At 34.8% G+C, this 22,768-nt stretch overlaps 1 protein-coding gene across 1 annotated transcript; it reads left to right on the forward strand.

Annotated features, from left to right (window-relative positions):
* Positions 1–4,842: 4,842 nt before the first annotated feature.
* Positions 4,843–21,121, forward strand: LOC123670102 (arylsulfatase J-like). The gene is made up of 10 exons (XM_045603610.1): positions 4,843–5,039; positions 5,848–5,942; positions 6,330–6,397; positions 8,641–8,794; positions 9,861–10,018; positions 10,294–10,442; positions 15,700–15,842; positions 17,881–18,031; positions 18,825–18,941; positions 20,953–21,121. Exons 1-10 carry the CDS (start codon positions 4,843–4,845, stop codon positions 21,119–21,121), a joined length of 1,401 nt encoding a protein of 466 aa, XP_045459566.1.
* The last annotated feature ends 1,647 nt before the right edge of the window (positions 21,122–22,768 follow it).

The following is a 22,768-nucleotide window of genomic DNA, read 5'->3' on the forward strand; positions in this document are numbered from 1 at the left end:
TTTTTTTCTTTTGCGAGCAAACACAATTATATTTCTACACTTCCACACATAGGGTCTAACAGCCCGTATCACCGGTTACTGACAAGAGTTTATCTCGTACATAAATTGACTACAATCAGAATAAGAAACCAGGTAATGAGAAACTTTTAGATTCACAGATTGCTTATATGAGAGTGTGTGACAGATAAAATGGTGTTCAACATCTAAAATAGGCAAATTGTACTAATTTGAAAACAGTGAAACACGCTTTGTAATAATCTCATCTGATTATTAAAAGGAAATTTTTATCATATTAAAAATTAATTACTATGACTAGCGACAAAATTGAAAATACTTTGTTATAGTACATACACGATATTTTAATTTCAATTTTAATAGCTTGACGTATAAAATAATCTATATTAAAAATATTATTAATTATTATTGGCAACGTCAGCCCCCAAATCTCTCAAAATATTACAAAAAATCAACACAGTTTAAATATATAATTAATATTTACAAGTAGGCAAAACTCGATGACGCTAAACTTGATAATTATTTTAATCCAATTGTTTTGTAATTTTTTTATTACAATACAAAGAAAAAAACATTGTTTCTTTGTTTATTACATATGTATATGAAGTGGATATGAAGAGGACAGTAACGATCATTGTGTACTGGGTATAACCAGTTACAACAACACTGTTTGATAGTGTGCGTGTACGTTTGTCCTATATAAGGGGAACGTAATGTTGTAGACTTCACAGAACGACTTGAGATTTCCTTCATACCGTTTCTTAACATTTGAATATTAATAACAATGGCTCTTCTGAAGACTACCTTTGTATTCTTGTTGATCGCTTTCGCGATGATGATCGTGACCGACGCCGTACGCGTCGGACCCTGCGACCAGGTCTGCTCACGCATCGACCCTGAGAAGGACGAGTGCTGCAGAGCTCACGGATGGAGCGGCTTCAGCAGCTGTAGATATGGCCAAATGCAGTGTTACTGATGACTCTTCTAATAACTTGGGGTTGTGTGGGGGTGTTGGGATTTGAAATCCTCAATATGAAGGATTTTTTAACTCGACGAACATCCTGAGGTAATTAAAATTATAAAACACCCAAAGTTGTAATTATATATTATATGTATTTTAAAATTAATATTTCTGTAGTTTATTATGCTTTAGGAATAAATGTATATATACTTTATATCGTTTTTAATTTTTGTAAATCTATATTAACGTGATACACTAACACTAGCAATAACAACATAGAAAAACATCTTTATAACATTTTCAATTAAAAATACGTAATTTTCAATTTTTTTAGTGTATTGTATTTTTTAGTATATTTTAATGATACATTACAAAAAAAAACTGTAATATATGTATGTAAATTAACTCGGCTTATTTCGAATCCTTTTCAAATTTCTGGCAACATCAAGTATTAAAAATGTTATTTTTAAACCACCTCTTATGAAATACTAAATCTATTTGGTTCATTTAGAGGTATGATATTTGATATATCATAATTGTTATCAAGAGCATTTAGTTTAAAAATTATTTTGTAATAATTATTCAAAGTTACTTGAATGTTGAATTTCGTACTAAGTCGTCCTGGCATAAGGCTGAGACCAGATGTCTTTTAGCTAAGCTTACCTCTATTCTACTAGTAATCATCCATCAAGCTGTTCTAATGTAGTTTCGTGGATATAAAAATCTCAAGATTTTACTGCCACTTATGTATTTACTTTTAAAATATCAAGCAATTTTAAACTACTAGTTCTGACCCGGATTTGAACTTACGACCGTTGGTTAATATTAATTTGTGATTATAATAACTCTGCTTAGCGTTTACAAACCAACTACTTATGAGTAATCCAGTTAACAACAATACATATCTACGGATAATATTATACATGTTATTCTTGATAAAAACTATTAATTTATTAGAGCAATATTTTCATATAAAGATACCCTATGAACTCGTTTATTAAACTTGACCTGTTTAACTGTGGTAGCTGGAAGGAATGGTTTAATATTTTTTAATATTAATCTGTATAAAAAAATACACAAACGTCTCAAGCTACGATACGTATAACCCCACTACTGGGCATAGACCTGATTCTCCACGTAGGAAAAGGATCGAAGCATAATACACCACGCTCCACTGCAAGTTGGTGGGAAGACATGGTGAAGTAATCCAAAGAGTAACAACATAACAAGCGAAACCGTTAGCTTACCGTGTTCTCCGAGGCACAAGGGGGAGACCCACAAGGACAGAGATTCTTTCAATAAAACGATGATGCAGATTGCATTTACCGTCGAAGATGTTTTTACTTTCTTAAATTTAAAACTATTTATAAATAAAGATGCAAAATTGTTTAAAAACAATTTAAGTAATGGCGAATAAAAAAGAACTATTTAACTCTATAGGCACTAATAAATAATTTTATTGTAATTTAGGATACTTAATCCAATATCTAGTATCTTCTAACAATAAAAAAAAAACAAAATAGGTTTTTTAATAAACTATTTAATTTTAATGCAGACTTATTGTGAGAATTTATTTAATTTTGTGACTTTGTTATGACACAATTAAACTTTAGTTAACGTGTCAATGTTAACTCTACTACGACCATTATGACTTAGGAAGACTTAAAGAAGTATAATATTTACAATACGAGAGCCAAAATATGTTCCACTGGTTAAAGACGTATAATAAAAGGGGAATGCTTTTTTTTATTTCTTAAGTGTATTAAATTAGCGTTAAAATTCGGAATGTAGATTCTACAGAGAAGAATCGGCAAGAAACTCCGCAGTTACGCTTTTGAAAATAATATGTAAACTGTGTTTTAGTACAAACTTAGTAATATCTTGCATGAAATACAGCGTCACCAAGTCCACACATCTTTATCAACTATGTAATCCTGCACCGAATAATACGCTTTATTTGTTAATCTCTTTGTAATAAAAACTCTCTTTATATATATCTCTTGATTCAAGTATGCTTCAAAGATTCTTTTGAATCGTCATTATACAATTATATAATAATATTATTTTATATAAATAGTTATATAATTCTATAATGACAATTTTATAATTATATTATATTATTTTATTATTATATTAATTTGTAAAAAGCCAACACTCTACCTTCTGTTTTTAAGTATTCACAAAAATAACTCACAAAATAGATATTACAACAAACAAAAAGATTAACGACTTTTTTAAAAAGCTGATATTTTAACGTGAGGATTTTCGATTAAAAATGGGGGCAATTTTCCATATTGAGGTCAAAATAAGGTAAAATTACAGTGTGGTTTGAACATAAAAAGGGAAGTTTTCGCCAAAATTCGTCAAAAAAATTTTTGTAAAAGAAAAATAAAAAACCAAAAACTTGGTTTTTTGAATTTTTCGCATTTTGAAGTTTTGTGAAAAAAGAGTAAATACAAAAGTTATAGATCTTTTTACTACCTACAACTTTGCGATAGAACTCTTTTCCATGGGACTCTTGTAGTTTAGCCAGAAATCTTAAACCCCCTTCCTACCACTTTCCGACCTCACATTCCCCGTGATTTATTTGTTTTTTTTTTTTTCGTTTTATTATCTTCCTTTTACAATGGGTTTCACCCTACTATAATTTTTTTAACTTTTTACCATTTTCAAAGGCCAAAAGCACTGGTCTATAATTAATAATAGCTAACTGCAATAATAATAACAGCAATTATCAGTAAACTATACATTAGACACTGTACAGCTATCGTACATACGCTATACATAAAAATCTTACGCGTTTTTTAACGTTACGGAACTTCGTTCCAAAATATATAGTCGAATTGAAAACTAATAATATTTTTAATGCTATTTACATTCAATTTCGCAGTACATATTAGTATTATTTGCAGAAAAAAAGCAATAAGGATTCCGCCAAGATTTGAACTTAGATCGCCCGATTATTCGTCCGGAATGTCAGTTCGTATATATTAATAAATAAAACAAATGCTTAAAATTTGAAAAAAAAATCTTGATTGATTGATTGGTTTAATGGAAAAAAAAATCTTCATATCTCACAAAAATAAATCAAATGGAATGATTTAACATCGCTTTGCTGAAGTGCTGAAATACGTAGTGACATCTATCGAAACATAGACTATACTAGGTAGTGTTGTGGATGGGCTTATCGTACTTAAAACGGGTTTGTGTAATAAACCGGTAGAGTGCTTCCATGCTTCTAAAAGTATCATTTTTTTTAATATTTAATTCCATTTTTGCTTTTCCTAAAAGCACATAGAATTAATATAAATGATATTTGCCGACCTTTCGGGTGTTTTATAGCACTTTATAAGCAGACATTATTTAAGTTCAACGTCTATTTTAGTTATTTTGTTTTTGTTTGATACTTTTGTAATACACTCGTTGACGACTCGTTGATCTACATCCTACAACAAGTTGTTTTCTGTTGTTACTTTTTCGATCGTATCGGCCGTATTCACATAGGCCCTACCACAGTGAGATTCATTTAATAATATACACAAGTTGTCGCCATGTGATCAAAATTCGCCCATTATTAATTTTAATTATAAGTTTGAACATTATTAAGGTTCTGTTGTCAAAGACTATGTTACATATTAGTTTTAGATTTTATGTAGGTATAGGGTAGATTCGGAATGAGCGCCCGAACGATCGACAATGTTGTCATTCGTAATATATACGCGACGAGGTAAATTAATAGCTTTCGGTGAAGTAAATTTTGATTAACAGTGAAGTCCTAACATACGAACTAAAATATCGGTCGGTATAGAGTGAGAGAATTTGATGTTAAGAATGAGAATTGGTTCGCGTATGTCGGCCGTGTGGGAATGTATTTCGTGGCGAACAAAATAACAGTCGATTTGAAATTACCGCCATTAAAAGTGTTAATCGGGGACGAAGCTTACGAGTTATTGTCGACTTCAACGAGTCCAAGAAAACCGTCAGAACTATCGTACAAGGAGGCCTTTGATATATTACAGAAACATTTACCACCAAAACCGTCGGAAATGGCCGAGAGATATAGGTTCAGATAAAGGCGGCAACGGCCGGGCGAAACTGTAGCGGATTACGTGGCAGACTTAAAAGAAATGTCACGCTATTGTGAATTCAAGGCCGGCCTAGAGGAAAATCTTAGGGATCGGTTTTTGTGCGGATTACGCAGTGAACTCATACGCGAGAGGTTGGTTATTCTTGGAAAATAATCTGAACTATAAAAAAGCACTAGCATTAGCGAATACTCTGGAGGCGGCAGAGCGGGACGCCGGAGCCGTAGCTGGAAGCCGAGTAGGTACAAATATATCACGAAGAAAAAAGCAGGACGGCGCACTGGCTGCGCGAGCCCGCAGCCGACGATGTAAGCTGCGGCGAGGAGCGATATGTCGACGACTGAGGAACCGATGTATCAGACTATACTGCTATAATAATTAATAAATAAAAGACTATGTAATGCAAGGTAGTTTGTTTTTTTTTTACTGACTTGATGTATTTTTATGCATCATTTTTAAAAAAATATTGGCATTCTGCACTCTTTCTCTATATAAACTATAAGTGTTCGAAATTTCATACTCCTCCGTCCACGCAATTTTAATAAAAATGGGTACAAAGTTTTTTCTTCGCGTATTAATATATGGATACATACATACATACATAACCCTAAACAATAAAAATATGTAATATACTTTATCGCTCCATACACAAAAAATTGAAAATATTGATACATATTTAACAAGACGATTACTAATAATATCAATAAATACATAATTTTCTCGTAAAATATTGATCTTGTTTTTACGTATTATAATTAGTCCTAATATGAATATTATTTGTTTCAGATTCGATAGTCACATAGGATTTTGGGCGGGAAAAATTGACATGTACGATCACACCAATCAAGAACAGGGATATTGGGGTTTCGACTTTAGAAGAGGTACCTGTTTTTGTACTTAATAATAGACATACATAGACACGTGACATAGTTGATTCAACTGAGCTACGTTATTTTTTATATGCCATATTTCTATAAGTTATAATAAATGAGTACGAGTTTTAAAAAAAAAATAAAAACATATTTTTTGTTTTCAACGTAGAATATATTGAGTTGAAGTCCGTAAAAATTGTGTTATATAATAAATAATAAATGTGTGTAGAATTTTCTCTATTTAGAGCAGTGCCTAATCTTACTAGTCTAATTCTGAAGATTTTGTTGATTTTGAGAACGTTTTCGATTTGAGCTTCTTTAAATAATCAAACAATATCTTGCCGTAGGCACTTTAAAACAGATTTGAAATGCTTAATGTTTTCAATATTGTTGCAGGTTTTTTAGCAGCTCATGATTTGTTTGGACAATATGCGACTGATATATACACAAATGAAGCCGTAAAGGTAGGATAGTTAATCTACTGTATTAAAAAGCTAAAGCTCTCTTTAAAGAAACTTTTTTGATTCCGTTAATTTTAATTTAATAGTATTCTGTTTTGAAGTGTCTCATTAAACAAAACAAAAGCTATAATACATTTAATTTACAACTAACGCTGGTGGAGCAGTGAGTACAAAAAATCTAATATAGCTTTTTTTTGAATATCATATCAAAAATTGACCGCTCCAGCGGGGTTCGAACCCGCGTCTCCGACGTACCGTGTCGGCGCTCTAGCCAATTAAGCTATGGAACGATACACCCGCTCGAGCGAAATTTTCGATATGATAATTTTAAATTACGGTTTAAGCGAACCGTGGCGCCGTCTATAGTGAGCTCTTTACAGAAACCCGTAACTATTCAAAGTTTCATATTACAATGAAAATCTTTGACAGGAGACGACACCGTGCTATTTTTAATATCTAAGATTTTATTTTTGTGTTACCCACATTAGGATTTTAATTTTGTGGGTAACACAAAAATAAAATCTTAGATATTAAAAATAGCACGGTGTCGTCTCCTGTCAAAGATTTTCATTGTAATATGAAACTTTGAATAGTTACGGGTTTCTGTAAAGAGCTCACTATAGACGGCGCCACGGTTCGCTTAAACCGTAATTTAAAATTATCATATCGAAAATTTCGCTCGAGCGGGTGTATCGTTCCATAGCTTAATTGGCTAGAGCGCCGACACGGTACGTCGGAGACGCGGGTTCGAACCCCGCTGGAGCGGTCAATTTTTGATATGATATTCAAAAAATGTTTAGAATTCCTAATGTGGGTAACACAAAAATAAAATCTTAGATATTAAAAATAGCACGGTGTCGTCTCCTGTCAAAGATTTTCATTGTAATATGAAACTTTGAATAGTTACGGGTTTCTGTAAAGAGCTCACTATAGACGGCGCCACGGTTCGCTTAAACCGTAATTTAAAATTATCATATCGAAAATTTCGCTCGAGCGGGTGTATCGTTCCATAGCTTAATTGGCTAGAGCGCCGACACGGTACGTCGGAGACGCGGGTTCGAACCCCGCTGGAGCGGTCAATTTTTGATATGATATTCAAAAAATGTTTAGAATTCCTAATGTGGGTAACACAAAAATAAAATCTTAGATATTAAAAATAGCACGGTGTCGTCTCCTGTCAAAGATTTTCATTGTAATATGAAACTTTGAATAGTTACGGGTTTCTGTAAAGAGCTCACTATAGACGGCGCCACGGTTCGCTTAAACCGTAATTTAAAATTATCATATCGAAAATTTCGCTCGAGCGGGTGTATCGTTCCATAGCTTAATTGGCTAGAGCGCCGACACGGTACGTCGGAGACGCGGGTTCGAACCCCGCTGGAGCGGTCAATTTTTGATATGATATTCAAAAAATGTTTAGAATTCCTAATGTGGGTAACACAAAAATAAAATCTTAGATATCTAATATAGCGTTTATCTTAAGGTCGAAAAGAAATCGCTGGTCTTAAAAAAGCGTCAAGCGGGTCAAATTTGAAATATACTCTTGTTAAATTTAAAAAATCGCTTAACAAAAAATTTAATTAGTTTTGTTAATAATCACATTATAAACACGACAAGGAATAACAAAATTATAACTCAAAGTTTCCGACTGCGCAAAGTAAGCGTCTTTTTTTCTGGGTCATGATCTGGGTATTCGCATGTATAATAAAATCCCACAAACGGTTTCGCAACTGTCTTAACATAAATTGAAAATGTTTATTAAAAGAAATTAATAGATAAAGCTTATTATTCGGTGCAGGATTACATAGATAATAAAGATGTGTGGACTTAGTGATTCTGTATTTCATGCAAGATATAACTAATTTTGTACTAAACACAGTTTATATATTATTTTTAACTAAAACTTGACCTCACAGAAGATTACAGTTAAATGATACTGTTTTCAGGCAGTGTTGTGTTCCTGTTGGTGAGTAAGGTGACCAGAGCTCCTGGGGGGAATCGGGGATAGGGTCGCCAACGCGCATGCGATGATTCTGGTATCGCAGGCGTCTATAAGCTACGACAATCACTTACCATCAGATGAGCCGTACGCTTGTTTGCCGACCTATAAGTTATATAAACAAAAATGTCGATTCGAAAGTGCCTTTGAAACCTATTTGAATAAAGCTATTTTGATTTAGTTTGATATCGAATATGTCTTTAGTGAGATGTTGATAAAGTGTTTTTTTTCTGTTTATGTACTTTAGATAATAAATTCCCACAACAACAATGACCCACTGTTCCTCATGGTGTCTCATTCCGCCGTGCACAGCGGCAACCCGAACGAACCGATCCGGGCGCCGGAATCTTTACTGGCCAACTTTACACAGATCAAAAACTTCCAAAGACAGAAATTTGCTGGTATGTTCTTTTTTGTATTTAACTAGTTAACTCGGCAAACCACCATATTTGTTTGAAATGATTTTTTAAAATTTTTCTATTATAAAATAAATTTCTTGCGACCGTATGATAACATACACAAAAAATGGATTATCTTGTTTGATGCAGTCCGGAAGTTATGCCCGTAAATACATTTCAGCGATTTATTTTTAATCTACACTATCTACACTAATATTATAAAGCTGAAGAGTTTGTTTATTGGTTTGTTTGCTTGAACGCGCAAATCTCAGGAACCACTAGTCCGATTTGAAAAATTCTTTCAGTGTTAGATTGTCATTTATCGAGTAAGGATATTATATATATAAATATCATCACGCTAAGATCAATAGGAGCGGAGCGCCAATGAAGAATGTATCAAAATCGTTTTTTTTTTTTTTCGTTTCAAATCTTCCGCTGCTTGCTCTGGGTAAACAGTTTAAGTTCGGGTTAAAGTTAGCGTAAGCCCAAAGTAACTGTTCCACGCAGACAAAGTCGCGGACAGAAGCTTGTTTTTATATACGAAAGATAAGATACATAACACAGTTAAATGGTTAGAAGGAATATCTCACTCTAAACTTTCAGTATTTATGAATTTAATTAGGCTACTGAGTGGAAAACTAATCTTTATTTAAGAAAATATGAATGTGTAATTGTTTTTATATATGTTTTTTTTTTTAAATTAATTTAAGTTAAAAAATACTTTTATAGCTTTGGAAAAACCTAGCTAGCTATATTTTGAAGATCTCTTTCGTTCTTATACTTTATGTGCGGTCCAGTGGTAATCAAACAAAAAGGGACTAAAACGATTTAAAGAATGCCACTTTCTTTTTCTAACGAAATAAGAATATTCTCCAATACTTTTCATATGGATTAGATATTCATGGCTCTCATCTCTCTGGAACGTCCAAGGCCTATAAATTAAAGACACATCTTGCACCTGCGTATATATAATAGCATTATAGTCTACCGAGTTGGTTATATTTTTTAAATAAATTTTTAATTTCTTTAAAGATATTGGTTCATAAAAATATATTATAATGTTTTACAGCCGTGTTATCGAAGTTAGATGAATCGGTGGGTAAGGTAGTAGAAGCGCTGCAAAATCGTGGACTTTTGGAAAACAGTATCATTGTCTTTACCACTGATAACGGAGGGCCCGCCGCGGGTTTCAACGATAACTGCGCGTCAAACTACCCTTTAAGAGGTGTAAGTATAGCTTTACATAACAAAAAAATTTTTTTTTAATAAGTTATTTTCTTTCTTTGTTAAAATACAGACATGGTTGCCAGTCAAACTAATGTAATTATTTTGACATTAATACCGCAAAGCAAATGAATTTCAAAGAAATACGAAAAATACTTACGATGTCATCGTCAAAAAAATTTCATCGGTAATTAAATAACTTCAGAGCTTCTTGTAAGCAATAATAATAATCATTGGCAATTCTTGGTAATGAATATTCTAACACCATTAACTTTCAGGTAAAAAATACTTTATGGGAAGGTGGAGTAAGAGGCGCTGGTCTGTTGTGGAGTCCTCTCATCGAGAAGAGAGCGCGCGTCGCCACACAAATGTTTCATTTAGTGGACTGGCTACCCACACTGTTGCACATAGCGGGAATGAATATCAGGTTGTTATCTATCTCTATATATACAAAAGCGAAAGGTCACTCATCACGAAATCTCCGAAACTATAACACCTACATACTTGAAATTTGGCCAGTAGGTTTTGTAAAGGACGTAGACATCCGCTAAGATCCTATGTTTTTGAAGTAAGAGACTTGAAATTTAAAATGTATGCTCTATAGATGGTGAAAAGGAGTCCAAATAATGTATCTTAATCTATATATATATATATATATATATATATATATATATATATATATATATATATATATATATATATATATATATATATATATATATATCAAAGATGAAATTTAGCAGGGAGGTAGATTATAGTTAGTAAACGTCCGCTAAGAACGGATTTTTTTATATTCCACTGCTAAGGGCGTTTGATTGGGGTTGATAGTTTGTATGAAACATATACAGCAGCTATAAGTTCGCCTGCTAGTTTATTTATACTGCAGCCTGAAAATAAAACTAAAAATGTGGTGTATAGAGAGGTTTTATAAAAATAACTAATAAATTATACTAAATTGTGCTTTCTAAAAAATTACTCAGCGTGATAAGCATTTCAAGTGACTGAAATAAAAAAATAATTTTGCTTAAACATCTTTATAGTAATGCGTATCTTCATAACCACGCGAACGTAGTCGCGGGCAACAGTTGGTGTATTATAACAATAAGTCCCCAAAAGTGTATGTGATCGATTCCCTCAAAATTTACTGAACGGCTTTTCATGCGGTTTCACCAATGGAGAAAGGGCTTCAAGAGGAAGGTTTACGGAACGACTAACCCGATTTTGATGAGATTTTGAGTTTCACTTGAAGTTTGCCGGGAAAACTTTGTGACTCACTGATTTAAACGCGGGCGAAGCCGCGGGCACAGCTAGTAATTATATATAAATATATTGTTATATTGCGGAAAACCGGGATGTCTTGCGCGAACTCAGTGAGGCCTTTGTCCAGCAGTGGACTGACTGACTGACTTGATATAACGCTTAAACAGATAGTCGATTCCGTGTTCATCATCATCATCATCTTCACTTTAGCTTGATACAGTCTACTGCTGGACATAGGCCTCCGCAAGTTTAAGCTCCTCATGTGTGTTTGCCATAGTCACCACGGTGGGCAGGCGGATTGGTGACCGCAGGGCTGGCTTTGTCGCACCGAAGACGCTGCTGTCCGTCTTCAGCCTATGTATTTCAAATCCAGCAGGTTATCCCGCCACCGGTCGGCTTTTTAAGTTCCAAGGTGGTAGTGGAACTATGTTATCTCTTAGTCGCCTCTTACGACACCCACGGGAAGACAGGGGGCGGCTATATATTTTATTGCCGTAACAACACAGCTATTTTGTCCAAGTGAAAGTCCAGTAATAAAATAAAAAATAAATAAAACAACTACCGCAGGTTAGCTGGAAGAGACTTCTTCTAGAGTTATCTCTACCGGCTTTCTACATATAAATTATATAATGTGTATAACGCCTGACTGAGCGCAGTAGTCAGTGGTCGTCATCCGGGCTACATCTGACGCCCGTTAGCAATAGTTTTCATTCATTAGTTTTGTTTCATTGCATATTGGAAAATTACTAAAATCGGAAACATCGACATTTTTTTTTATTGTCCGCTTAACTTAAACACGTCAATACGCCAACACGCCAACATGCCAAAACTCCAACACGCCAACACACCAACACGCCAACATTCCCACATGCCAACACGTCAACACGCCAATACGTCAATGCGCCAACACGCCAACACGCCAATGTGCCAACACGCCATTGTGACAATACGCCAACACGCCAACACGCCATAACGCCAAAACGCCAAAACGCCAATACGCCAACACGCCAACACGCCAACACACCAATACGCCAACACGCCAAGACGCCGATACGCCAACACGTCAACACTACAACACGCCAATGCGCCAACACGCCAACACGCCAATATGCCAATACACCAACACCCCAACACGCCAACAGTTGTAGACGCCAACACGCCAATACGCCAATACGCCAACACGCCAACAGTCTAACACGCCAACATGCCAACACACCAATACGCCAACACGCCAATACGCCAATGCGCCAACACGCCAATACGCCAATACGCCAACACGCCAACACGCCAACCCGCCAACACGCCAACACGCCAATACGCCAACACGCCAACACGCCAATACACCAACACGCCAACACGCCAATACGCCAATGCGCCAACACGCAAATGTGCCAATACGCCAACACGCCAACACGCCAATACGCCAATACGCCAACACGCCAACACGCCAATGCGCCAACGTGCCAACGCGCCAATACGCCAACACGACAGGACGCCAACAGTCCAACACGCCAACATGCCAACACGCCGATACGCCAACACGCCAACACGCCAACACGCCAACACGCTAATGCGCCAACACGCCAATACGCCAACACGCCAACACGCCAATACGCCAATACGCCAACACGCCAACACGCCAACAGTCTAACACGCCAACACGCCAACAGTCTAACACGCCAACATGCCAACACACCAATACGCCAATACACCAACACGCCAATACGCCAATGCGCCAACACGCCAATACGCCAATACGCCAATACGCCAACACGCCAACACGCCAACCCGCCAACACGCCAACACGCCAATACGCCAACAGTACTAGACGCCAACATGCCAACACGCCAATACGCCAACACGCCAATATGCCAACATGCCAATACGCCAATACGCCAACACGCCAACACGCCAAAACGCCAACACGCCAATGCGCCAACACGAGAACACGTCAACAGTCCAACACGCCAACACTCCAACACGCCAATACGCCAATACGCCAACACACCAATACGCCAATACGCCAACACCCCAACATGCCAAAACCCCCCCAACACGCCAACATGTCAACACGCCAACACGCCAATACGCCAATGCGCCAATTCGCCAACACGCCAATACGCCTACATGCCAACAGTCCAACACGCCAACACGCCAACACGTCAATGCGCCAACGTGCCAACGCGCCAATGCGCCAACACGACAGAACGCCAACAAAAATAACAAACCTGTTTAATAACGAACCGTTATTTATGATATTATATCTGTCCAGGTCAGGAAGAAGCCACTTCGCCATCTAAGGACATCGTGGCAGGATAGGAAATTGACTTACCCTTTTTGCGCTTGATAAAGCTCCAAAAAAGTTTAGGGTTTGAAGACAAAATTGTTTCCAGGCTATTCAAATACAATTTATAGTTTAGATTGAGAAGTATCGCGCAACGCTCCCTGAGCAACTCAAAAGTAATTAAATCACGAGGGTTGCCATTTTTACGATATTTAAATTTTTCATTGATGACTTTTATCAGTGCTGCAGAAAACCATAGCGGATATTTACTAGACCGTGTTTTGGATTTGGGCACATGTTTAGCAATGATAATTCTCAGAACAGCAATCATAACTCGACAATTTCTTCTCCCAAGAATATTATTCAGGGCACTTGTAATTTTGTCATAGTCAACTTTGAGAAGTGGAACCTAGCCCCAATACAAGATTCGAGCTTTTCCGGAAAGTTAATTTTAACGGAAAACACAATAGGAGGATGTAATGGTTCTATCCCGGAAAGAGGGTGGCTTTCGCTCAATTGGGAGATAACCAGAGAGCTAATTACTAGGTCTAAAACGCGATTTTTATTATTTTTACAACAATTATACTGTGTAAGAGCATTTAATGACATTAAATCAGTAATCATGTTATTCAACAAATTATTCGTTATTATCGGAGTCCAGTGCAGGACCAGTCGTCTAGTTCCAACACAGACCACCCAAGTTAAAATCCCCAAGAACGATTATGTTAAAGGAGCTAGGTTTATCAATTATATGATTTGTATTTAAAATGAAGTGTTCCAAGATATGTTTCTGTACCGGAGGGGGGATATAAACGGTGCAAATGTACAGATAATCAGTTTGACCATTGGTATTTAGCAGTTCAAGTTTAACCCATAAATCCTCACAGTGCGATATACAATGTATGTGGAGTAATTGTGAGATTTTTCCCAAATAGGAAGGCAAACATCTTAACCTAAGTGTATTCATATAATATATGATATGATATTTGAGAGCCAATTCATTGACGAAAGCAATCTATAAAATATTACGCTACAACGATTAATAAAATAAAAATATTCCAAAATCGAAAAAATGTATTTCTTTTCGTAGCATGACAGATAAGATAATATAAAAAAAAAATATCCCAACTGTTAAAAATAATATAATAATATAACGATAAAAATAAGACATGATAAATATTTATAATATTTTTTATACAACTAGGTCGCCAAACAAGAGTACGGCTCACCTGATGGTAAGCGATTACCAGAAGCATTGCAAGCGTGTTGCCGACCTTACCCCGAATCTCCCCCAGGAGCTCTGGTCACCTTACTCACCACAGACACACAACAATCATTTATTTATACTAAACTATATAACCATTTATCCATTCCGTACTCTCAGTTATTTTATGATATTGAAAAATTAAAACGAAAAAGGTCCAATGAAAATAAAAAAAATTACATTTAAGGTATTACATAGCGAGCAATGAACACTTTGTGACTGTCACAAACAAAAAAAAAACTGTATAGTTAATTATTATTTTATTTATTTATTGAAAATTGACCTTTCTATAAAATTCTCGTGTCGCGGTGTTTGTAGTTAAATTCCTCCGAAACGGCTTGACCGATTCTCATGAAATTTTGTGTGCATATTGGGTAGGTCTGAGAATCGAACAACATCTATTTTTCATACCACTAAGTTAAAAGGGGGGGGGATTAAGGGGGTTAGTAAAATATATGGCAAAACAACGTTTGCGGGGCTTCAGCTAGTAATTAATATAAAATAAACTTTTTACTTCTGTTACTTATAGTTTTGATGTAGCAGTGAGAGTGATTATGCCATATATAATGCCTTTGTGCCAGTGGTTTGGGTACAATTTTCATTCTAGTCTAATACCTATGTCTTTACTCTGGTCGAAATGCATGTTCTCGTGGGCCTCCCCCATGATGCCTCGTAGAGCACGAAAAACAGTCGGTACTGGTTGCTATCATTAACATCTGATAAGCACCGAATTACAATAGCGTTATTCCTTATAACCTAATTAATCTAATTTATTGACTGACTGTTTAAATCGGTTTTTCTTTTTTCGTTTGCGAGCAAACATAACTATGTTAACAGAGTATACTATACGTATTAGTAACAGACTTTTTTTTTCAGTGCGATCCAAGATATAGATGGAATAGATCAATGGGAAGCTCTTTCAAAAGATCTCAAATCGGAGAGAGTTTCCGTTCTTCACAATATTGACGATATTTTCGGGAGCGCTGCTCTCACAGTAGACAAATGGAAGTTACATAAAGGTAAACAGCCTTATATAGCTTCATTTTTATTTATTACTAGTTGTGCCCGCGACTTTGACCGCGATGAATTTAACAAAAAAGTTATTGTTCAGTTCGCAGTGTTATAAAATAAGTTTCTAAAATAAAAGTAGCCTAAGTCACTCCTCACTACATCAGCTATCTGCCAGACTGCCAGTGAAAGTCCCGTCGAAATCGTTTCAGAGATTAGCCGAAATAAATAGACAGACAGACAAAAATTGAAAAAATTGTTATTTAGGTATATGTACCGTGTATACAAGAGCGGTTAAAGCGGCGGAATTTAGTAAAAAGCGGTTATTTTAATATTACAAACAGGCACTCCAATTTTATTTATTTGTATAGATTATAAATACTTTTTAATTAAGGTGGTCTGGAAAAAGTGACTTACATACCAAATTTCAGCTTTCTGGGACTTCAGGAAGTACTCTAAGAATTTTGATGATCATCAGTGAGTGACGAAATCGGGGTTTTTTAGATATCAATAAAATCTAAAGTATAAGAGCTATGCAATTGAAACTTTATATAGTTAATAAGTCCACTATTGACATCATATCCCGAGAATTTTTTTTATCTAGTATAATCCGAACCCAAGTTATGAGGGTTCAAAAAAACGACGAAGGGCTTCGAGAAAAGATAGGTAGTGCTTTTCGTTTTTTTTTTGGCTCGTCTTGGCGGGGGCACTACCGTGCCCCCCGACTTATAAGCAATATCTGCTTATTATAGATAATTATAAGCTTTGAATGTCTATAAACTGGCCGACTCGGCGATCTTTGTACCATCATTTTTTTTCTTTACAATAAGTCGTATTGTATCGACTTCTATTACATTTTTATTGAGGTAATGTCCTAGCAATAACGACCAAATAAAATCTGCAATTTAGTGCTATCGTTCAGAAGTTACGCCTGTACAGACATTTCGACGATTCATATTAATTTTTAGATTTGTGATATACAATAACGAATCAAAACTATTATTTTTTTTCATTAATGTTAAAACTAACTCCCCCCCCCCCCTCTCTTCCCTGGGATTTTTTGTTAAGAGCCATTTCACAATTTTACGCTTTGCAAGTTTAGGTAAATTTGGTCGCATCGCACGAATTGTACGAGCCGCGCGATCTTTGTACTAGTAAGTATAGTTTGACAACCAAAAGACCATCTTGATCATTTTCTAATGTATAATAAAAATTAATAACTATGGTATAAAATGTTTTTTACATAATTAATTTGTTAAAAATTTCAAGTATGTTATATCATCATTACAGCCTATACAGTCCACTGCTGGACATAGGCCTCCACAAGTTTACGCCAAAAATAACGTGAACTCATGTGTTTTGCCCATAGTCACCACGCTGGGCAGGCGGGTTGGTGACCGCAGTACTGGCTTTGTCGCACCGAAGACGCTGCTGCCCGTCTTCGGCCTGTGTATTTCAAAGCCAGCAGTTGGATGGTTATCCCGCCATCGGTCGGCTTCTTAAGTTCCAATGTGGTTGTGGAACCTTGTTATCCCTTAGTCGCCTCTTACGACACCCACGGGAAGAGAGGGGGTGGCTAAATTCTTTAGTGCCGTAGCCACACAGCATGTTATATAACAACAGTCAATAAATTTAAAATAAAAATAAAAAATCAATTGTATGAAACAATTTTTTTAAAATTGATTTAGTTTTTTCAGTTTACGAATGAATCTAATATTTACGATATGAATAAAATAGCATTTTATGACATCGACACTGACAAACATATTAATTAACACACATAATATAAATCAATATTCTAATCTGACTATGGACCACAGCAAAGGTTGCTCTATTATATTTCAAGAATATAAATTACATGATTGCATCCAACACTGAGATTAACGACGTCAAAATATTACAATTTCGCGGATTGTTACCGATTTTTGTGAAATGGCTCTTAAGTATAAATTTCTCTAAGTGTGTTGTAATTAATCTCTGGCGAAATAAATGTTTTCACTTCACTTTATGTATCAGACTTGATGAACGGATGTAATTTATGGATTTTAGGTACGAATTACAAAGGTGCGTGGGACAGTTGGTACGGGCCCAGCGGTCGAGAAGGGAGGTACGACTCGCGCGCCGTGAACAACGCGCGCGCCGCTCGGGCCGTCAGCGCTCTGGGGCTGATGCCGGACAGCGACACTATACTGAAGCTGAGGTGTTTTTGTAATATATTTATGGGATATTATGTACAATCGAGGAGTGTGTGGATAGGTTAGGGTTATTTTTTTTTTTTGTATAACGAAACTGTCGTTAAACATTGTACTTCTTAAGTTAGATAGGTTAGGGTTAAATTACACTCCTCGATTGTACATAATTACCTATTTATGTTATATAAGACAAAATATACACATATGTCATCACTTCAGCCTATCGCAGTCCACTGCTGGACATAAGCTTCCACAAGTTCACGCCGAAAATGTTTTGCCCATAGTCACCACGCTGGGCAGGCGGGTTGGTGACAGCAGGGCTGGCTTTGTCGCACCGAAGACGCTGCTGCCCGTCTTCGGCCTGATACACAAATGTACTTTTACCTAACTAAACCTAAGTAAAAGTACCCTAGAGTAAAAGTATATGTGAGTGGAAGAAGAAACTTAGATATATTTAAAAGAAGAATGAATGGGTGTTCAATCTTCTTTCAAATATAGCAAAATTGTCAAAATTAAGAATTACACAAGTATGCCCAAAAATCTAAAAGATACACACGTAAAAACCTTTTTTAAAGTCAATGTAATAAATTCGTGCGTAACTCGCTCGAAGATGAAAACCGATTTAACCTCTTTTTATTACCTACTCCGCTCTGCTGAATAGTATTTGATATAATAAAACCAATAACGACACCATTTCCTGCTTCGTGAAATTTTGAATGCAATAATCATAATTTAAATGATAAAATATATTTGTTTATTTATCAATTGCTAAAATAGTCAATTACTTATTATGGTTTTCAGAAAAGAAGCGACAGTTGTGTGCAACAATAACAACCAGATACCGTGCAACCCGCTGAAAGCTCCTTGCTTGTTTGACATCGAACAAGACCCTTGTGAAACGAGAAACCTTGCTGATAGGTATCTGATTGCAATTTTTATCTACATTTTGAATAAATAAAAAATACTAACATGTTAGAAGATTAGGTCAAGTTCAGTTTTTAGCGCAATTTTCGTATTTTTTCGTCCCGTATAAATATTCACAAAGTACAACAAAACTTCTTTAGCTCCATCTGACTTATATCTTCCTCTCAACTTCCGTTCGCCTCGCCCGATCACACTTTTCGTAACACTCTTGTCACGCTTTAACCAGCTTACTTCCCAAGATGAGCGTGCGTAAAGAAGTTTGTTTTCATAAATCAATTTTCTGCTCAAGCCATTCTCGAGTTTCGCGCTTAACAACATGATTAGCGATTTATTTTTATTTCGACCGGGCTGCTAGGACCTAGTCGTAGTTATTCCAAAAAGCTAGGCTTTGTAGACACTAGCCATGAAAATTATGCCACGCTTTTTATATAATGTTATGGCATGCCAGCTCTGTATCGACTAGACTCGATCTTAACATATCCAATTATTATTATTATATATTCTTTATTGTACTTTAAAAAAAAATCATAATTACAAGTCATTTTTACAAAAAAATGTTGGCAAGGACGAACTTATCTCTGTAAGAGATCTCTACCAGTCTACCCATGGTGATGAGAGAAGATGTTATCGCGGGACTCATAAGCGCATTTGTGATAAAGTGAAAAAAAAAACTGAACAAAAAGTTAAATAATTGTGTTTGCTCGCAAACGAAAAAAAAACCGACTTCAATTACATCGACAAGTAATACAACGCAGATCGACGAAAAAATAGTCAAGCAACTACGCGTTATCAAAGATTACTCAAAAAGTAGTTATCAGATCTCGATAAAATTTATATGTGACCACATGATAAACATCAGCTTTTGATTAAATTAAAAATTATCAAAATCGGTAAACCCAGTAAAAAGTTATTGCGGATTCACGAGAGTTTCCCTCGATTTCGCTGGGATCCCATGATCAGATTTTGGTTTCCTTATCACGGTACCAAACTAGGGATATCCCCTTTCCAACAAAAAAAGAATTATCAAAATCGGTACCTCCAGTAGAAAGTTATGCGGTATAATACAACGTAGGTCGACGAAAAAAGCGTCAAGTAAAAACGCATTATTGAATATAACTCGAAAAGTAGTTGTTAGATCTCAAATAAATTTAAATGGGACCAATTGGCACACACCACCTTTCGATTAAAACAAAATTTGTCGAAATCGGTCTACCCAGTCAAAAGTTCTGATGTAACATACATAAAAAAAAAAAAAAAAAAAAAAAATACAGTCGAATTGAGAACCTCCTCCTTTTTTGGAAGTCGGTTAAAAATAATAAAAAAAGCCATATACTTATTTTGCTATATATAAAGGTTTAAAGAACTTTATTTCTCATAAGAATTTAACATTCACTTAAAATGAGATACAATGACATTTTTATACATTTGCAAGAATACAGTTTTAACATCTGGGACGTTGGAAGGCTTTCTTATTTACTATAGTGAGGATATAATATGATTTTTTAGTTTGGTTTTAAATATGTTCATAATATCACATAGTTTTATTACATCTGGTAGTTTATTAAACAGCAGTGCTCCTTCAAACAGAATTGTTTTTTAACATAATTAGTTCTTACATTATCAATATGAAGTTTATATTTGTTTCTTAAATTCGAAATATGCGATCTCTTATAAATACTCATTTCCGACTGCACGGAACCTGATTTAATTTTTTTGATTAGAATGTATGTATTGTATGTGTAAAGTTGTGATATATTCATTATTTTTGTGTTATTATAAAGTTGTATCGTTGGAGTAAAATAGTGATAGTTATATGGAATTTTGATTATCCTGTATAATTCTCATAGGAATACCTATTCACACAGGTAACATAATAACACTCTCTAAGCGTTAATAAAGATTCTATTCTGTCTTCAACTAGCTAAGTGCTATATATTTTGCAAGAATTATTATTAGTTTATTTTTGATTGATACATTTTATAGGAACTTTGTCATATATTTTCAGCGAACCGGAAATTTTAAGAAACATGTTAAATCAATTAGAGAAGATAAACAGAACAGCCGTTCCTCCGAATAACAAGCCGTTGGACAGTCGAGGTAATCCAAAGTTCTGGGGACACTTGATTACGAATTTCGGAGATTATTCCAATTCATATGCGGACACACTTTGTTAAATTAACCAATTCGTTTATAATTATGGTAGCAATGGCATAAACGAAGCTTAACATTAGTGGATAAAGAAAGAACACAAAGATAGAGAGCTCATACAGAACGATAACCGTAAAATGGGGTGAATAGAAATCGCGGGGTGAATAGAAACAAAACTGGAAGTTTCATTATTTTGTCTCTAGAATATCTATAGCTTATTATTGAAGGTTTATTTCTTCTATTAATTACGCGGCAATATTTTTCCTTTATGCTGACAGCACACAATTTTACGTAAAGTATAATGGTTTAAAGAAAAAAGCCATTAAAGTGAACGTGTGTGAATAGTGATTTTAGACCTTGCGAAAAGTTTTGCTCAATATTGAATTCTTTGAAGATTTCACCCAGCGAATTGATTTATTTGGAAAGATAAATTTCTAATCTTTTAGGAATACAAAGGTAAAGTATTAATATTCAATTATTTCTTTCTTATTTCTTGTGAAATCAGGATGCAGGCATTTTTCTGCAATTTCGAGGTGAATAAATACGAGAAAGGGGTAAATAGAAATGCCTTTAGGGTCAATAGACACGAAGAAAGAGGTGAATAGATACGAGTGAGAGGTTAATAGAAACGAGAAAGGGGTTAATAGAAACACGTTTTTTAGGGTTTTCTATCGTAGACTAGTTCATTATACTTAGCTACCTACGTGCTTTAAAAATATTATAAATATTAATTAATTATAAGAAAACCATTTTAAGTAGTTATCTCTTTTTTTTTAATATAAATTAATTATAAAATTTTAATTTTTAATTTTAAATTATAAATTTTTTGAATTAAATATAAACAGGTACGCTACATCGTATTGCGTTCGCCATGCCGAGGATTTATAAACCAGATCCTCGTGGCAAGAAGTATACTAGGTATCCTAAAGAATTGTTCTTCTGAGCGATGCAGAATTAAAGAAAACATTGTCAAATACATTTGTTGAGACAGCATCAACGAAAACCATTTCTAGGCGGCTCACTTATTATAGGTGTGATGATGATATATTAAATGCTCTGATGGATTCAGATTAAATAGGTAGTATAACAAGTTACCAATTTAATTTCCAAAACTAAACCCCAAAAGTGAATTATATTGCTACTATAATCACAATGCTCCCAATTTTATTTTCAATTGTGATTTTTGATCTCATTTTATAGAAAACCCTGGTAAATAATCTACCAAATATAGTTTTTTTTTTAGAATTTTATAGTTTATGTTAGAATTAAACATTCTTATATTTTTATTATTTTTTTAAGCTTGTTTGCTTGTAAAATATACTGCTCATGTTTATATTCCTAAATTATTTAATTAAATTTTCCTAAAAATCTTAATACATATATATATATATATATATATATATATATATATATATATATACTGATTTATGAAATATATACATACATTTATGTTGTCTTTGTTCTTACTTATTATTTCAATAAATAAATTAAAGTTGAATTTGACAGCCCTAGTGTTTTTTCTCTATTCACCCCTTCTCTCGTGTCTTTTGACCCCAGTTTCCGGGTAAATAGAAACCACCTACTTTTTCTCAATTTACAAATAATAGACATGATTTTGCTAATTTTTGGGATTCATATTTGGTATACTACAACACGACTCACGATTTCACAAT

This window comes from Melitaea cinxia, chromosome 4, assembly GCF_905220565.1.
Source record: "Melitaea cinxia chromosome 4, ilMelCinx1.1, whole genome shotgun sequence".
Taxonomy (NCBI): domain Eukaryota; kingdom Metazoa; phylum Arthropoda; class Insecta; order Lepidoptera; family Nymphalidae; genus Melitaea; species Melitaea cinxia.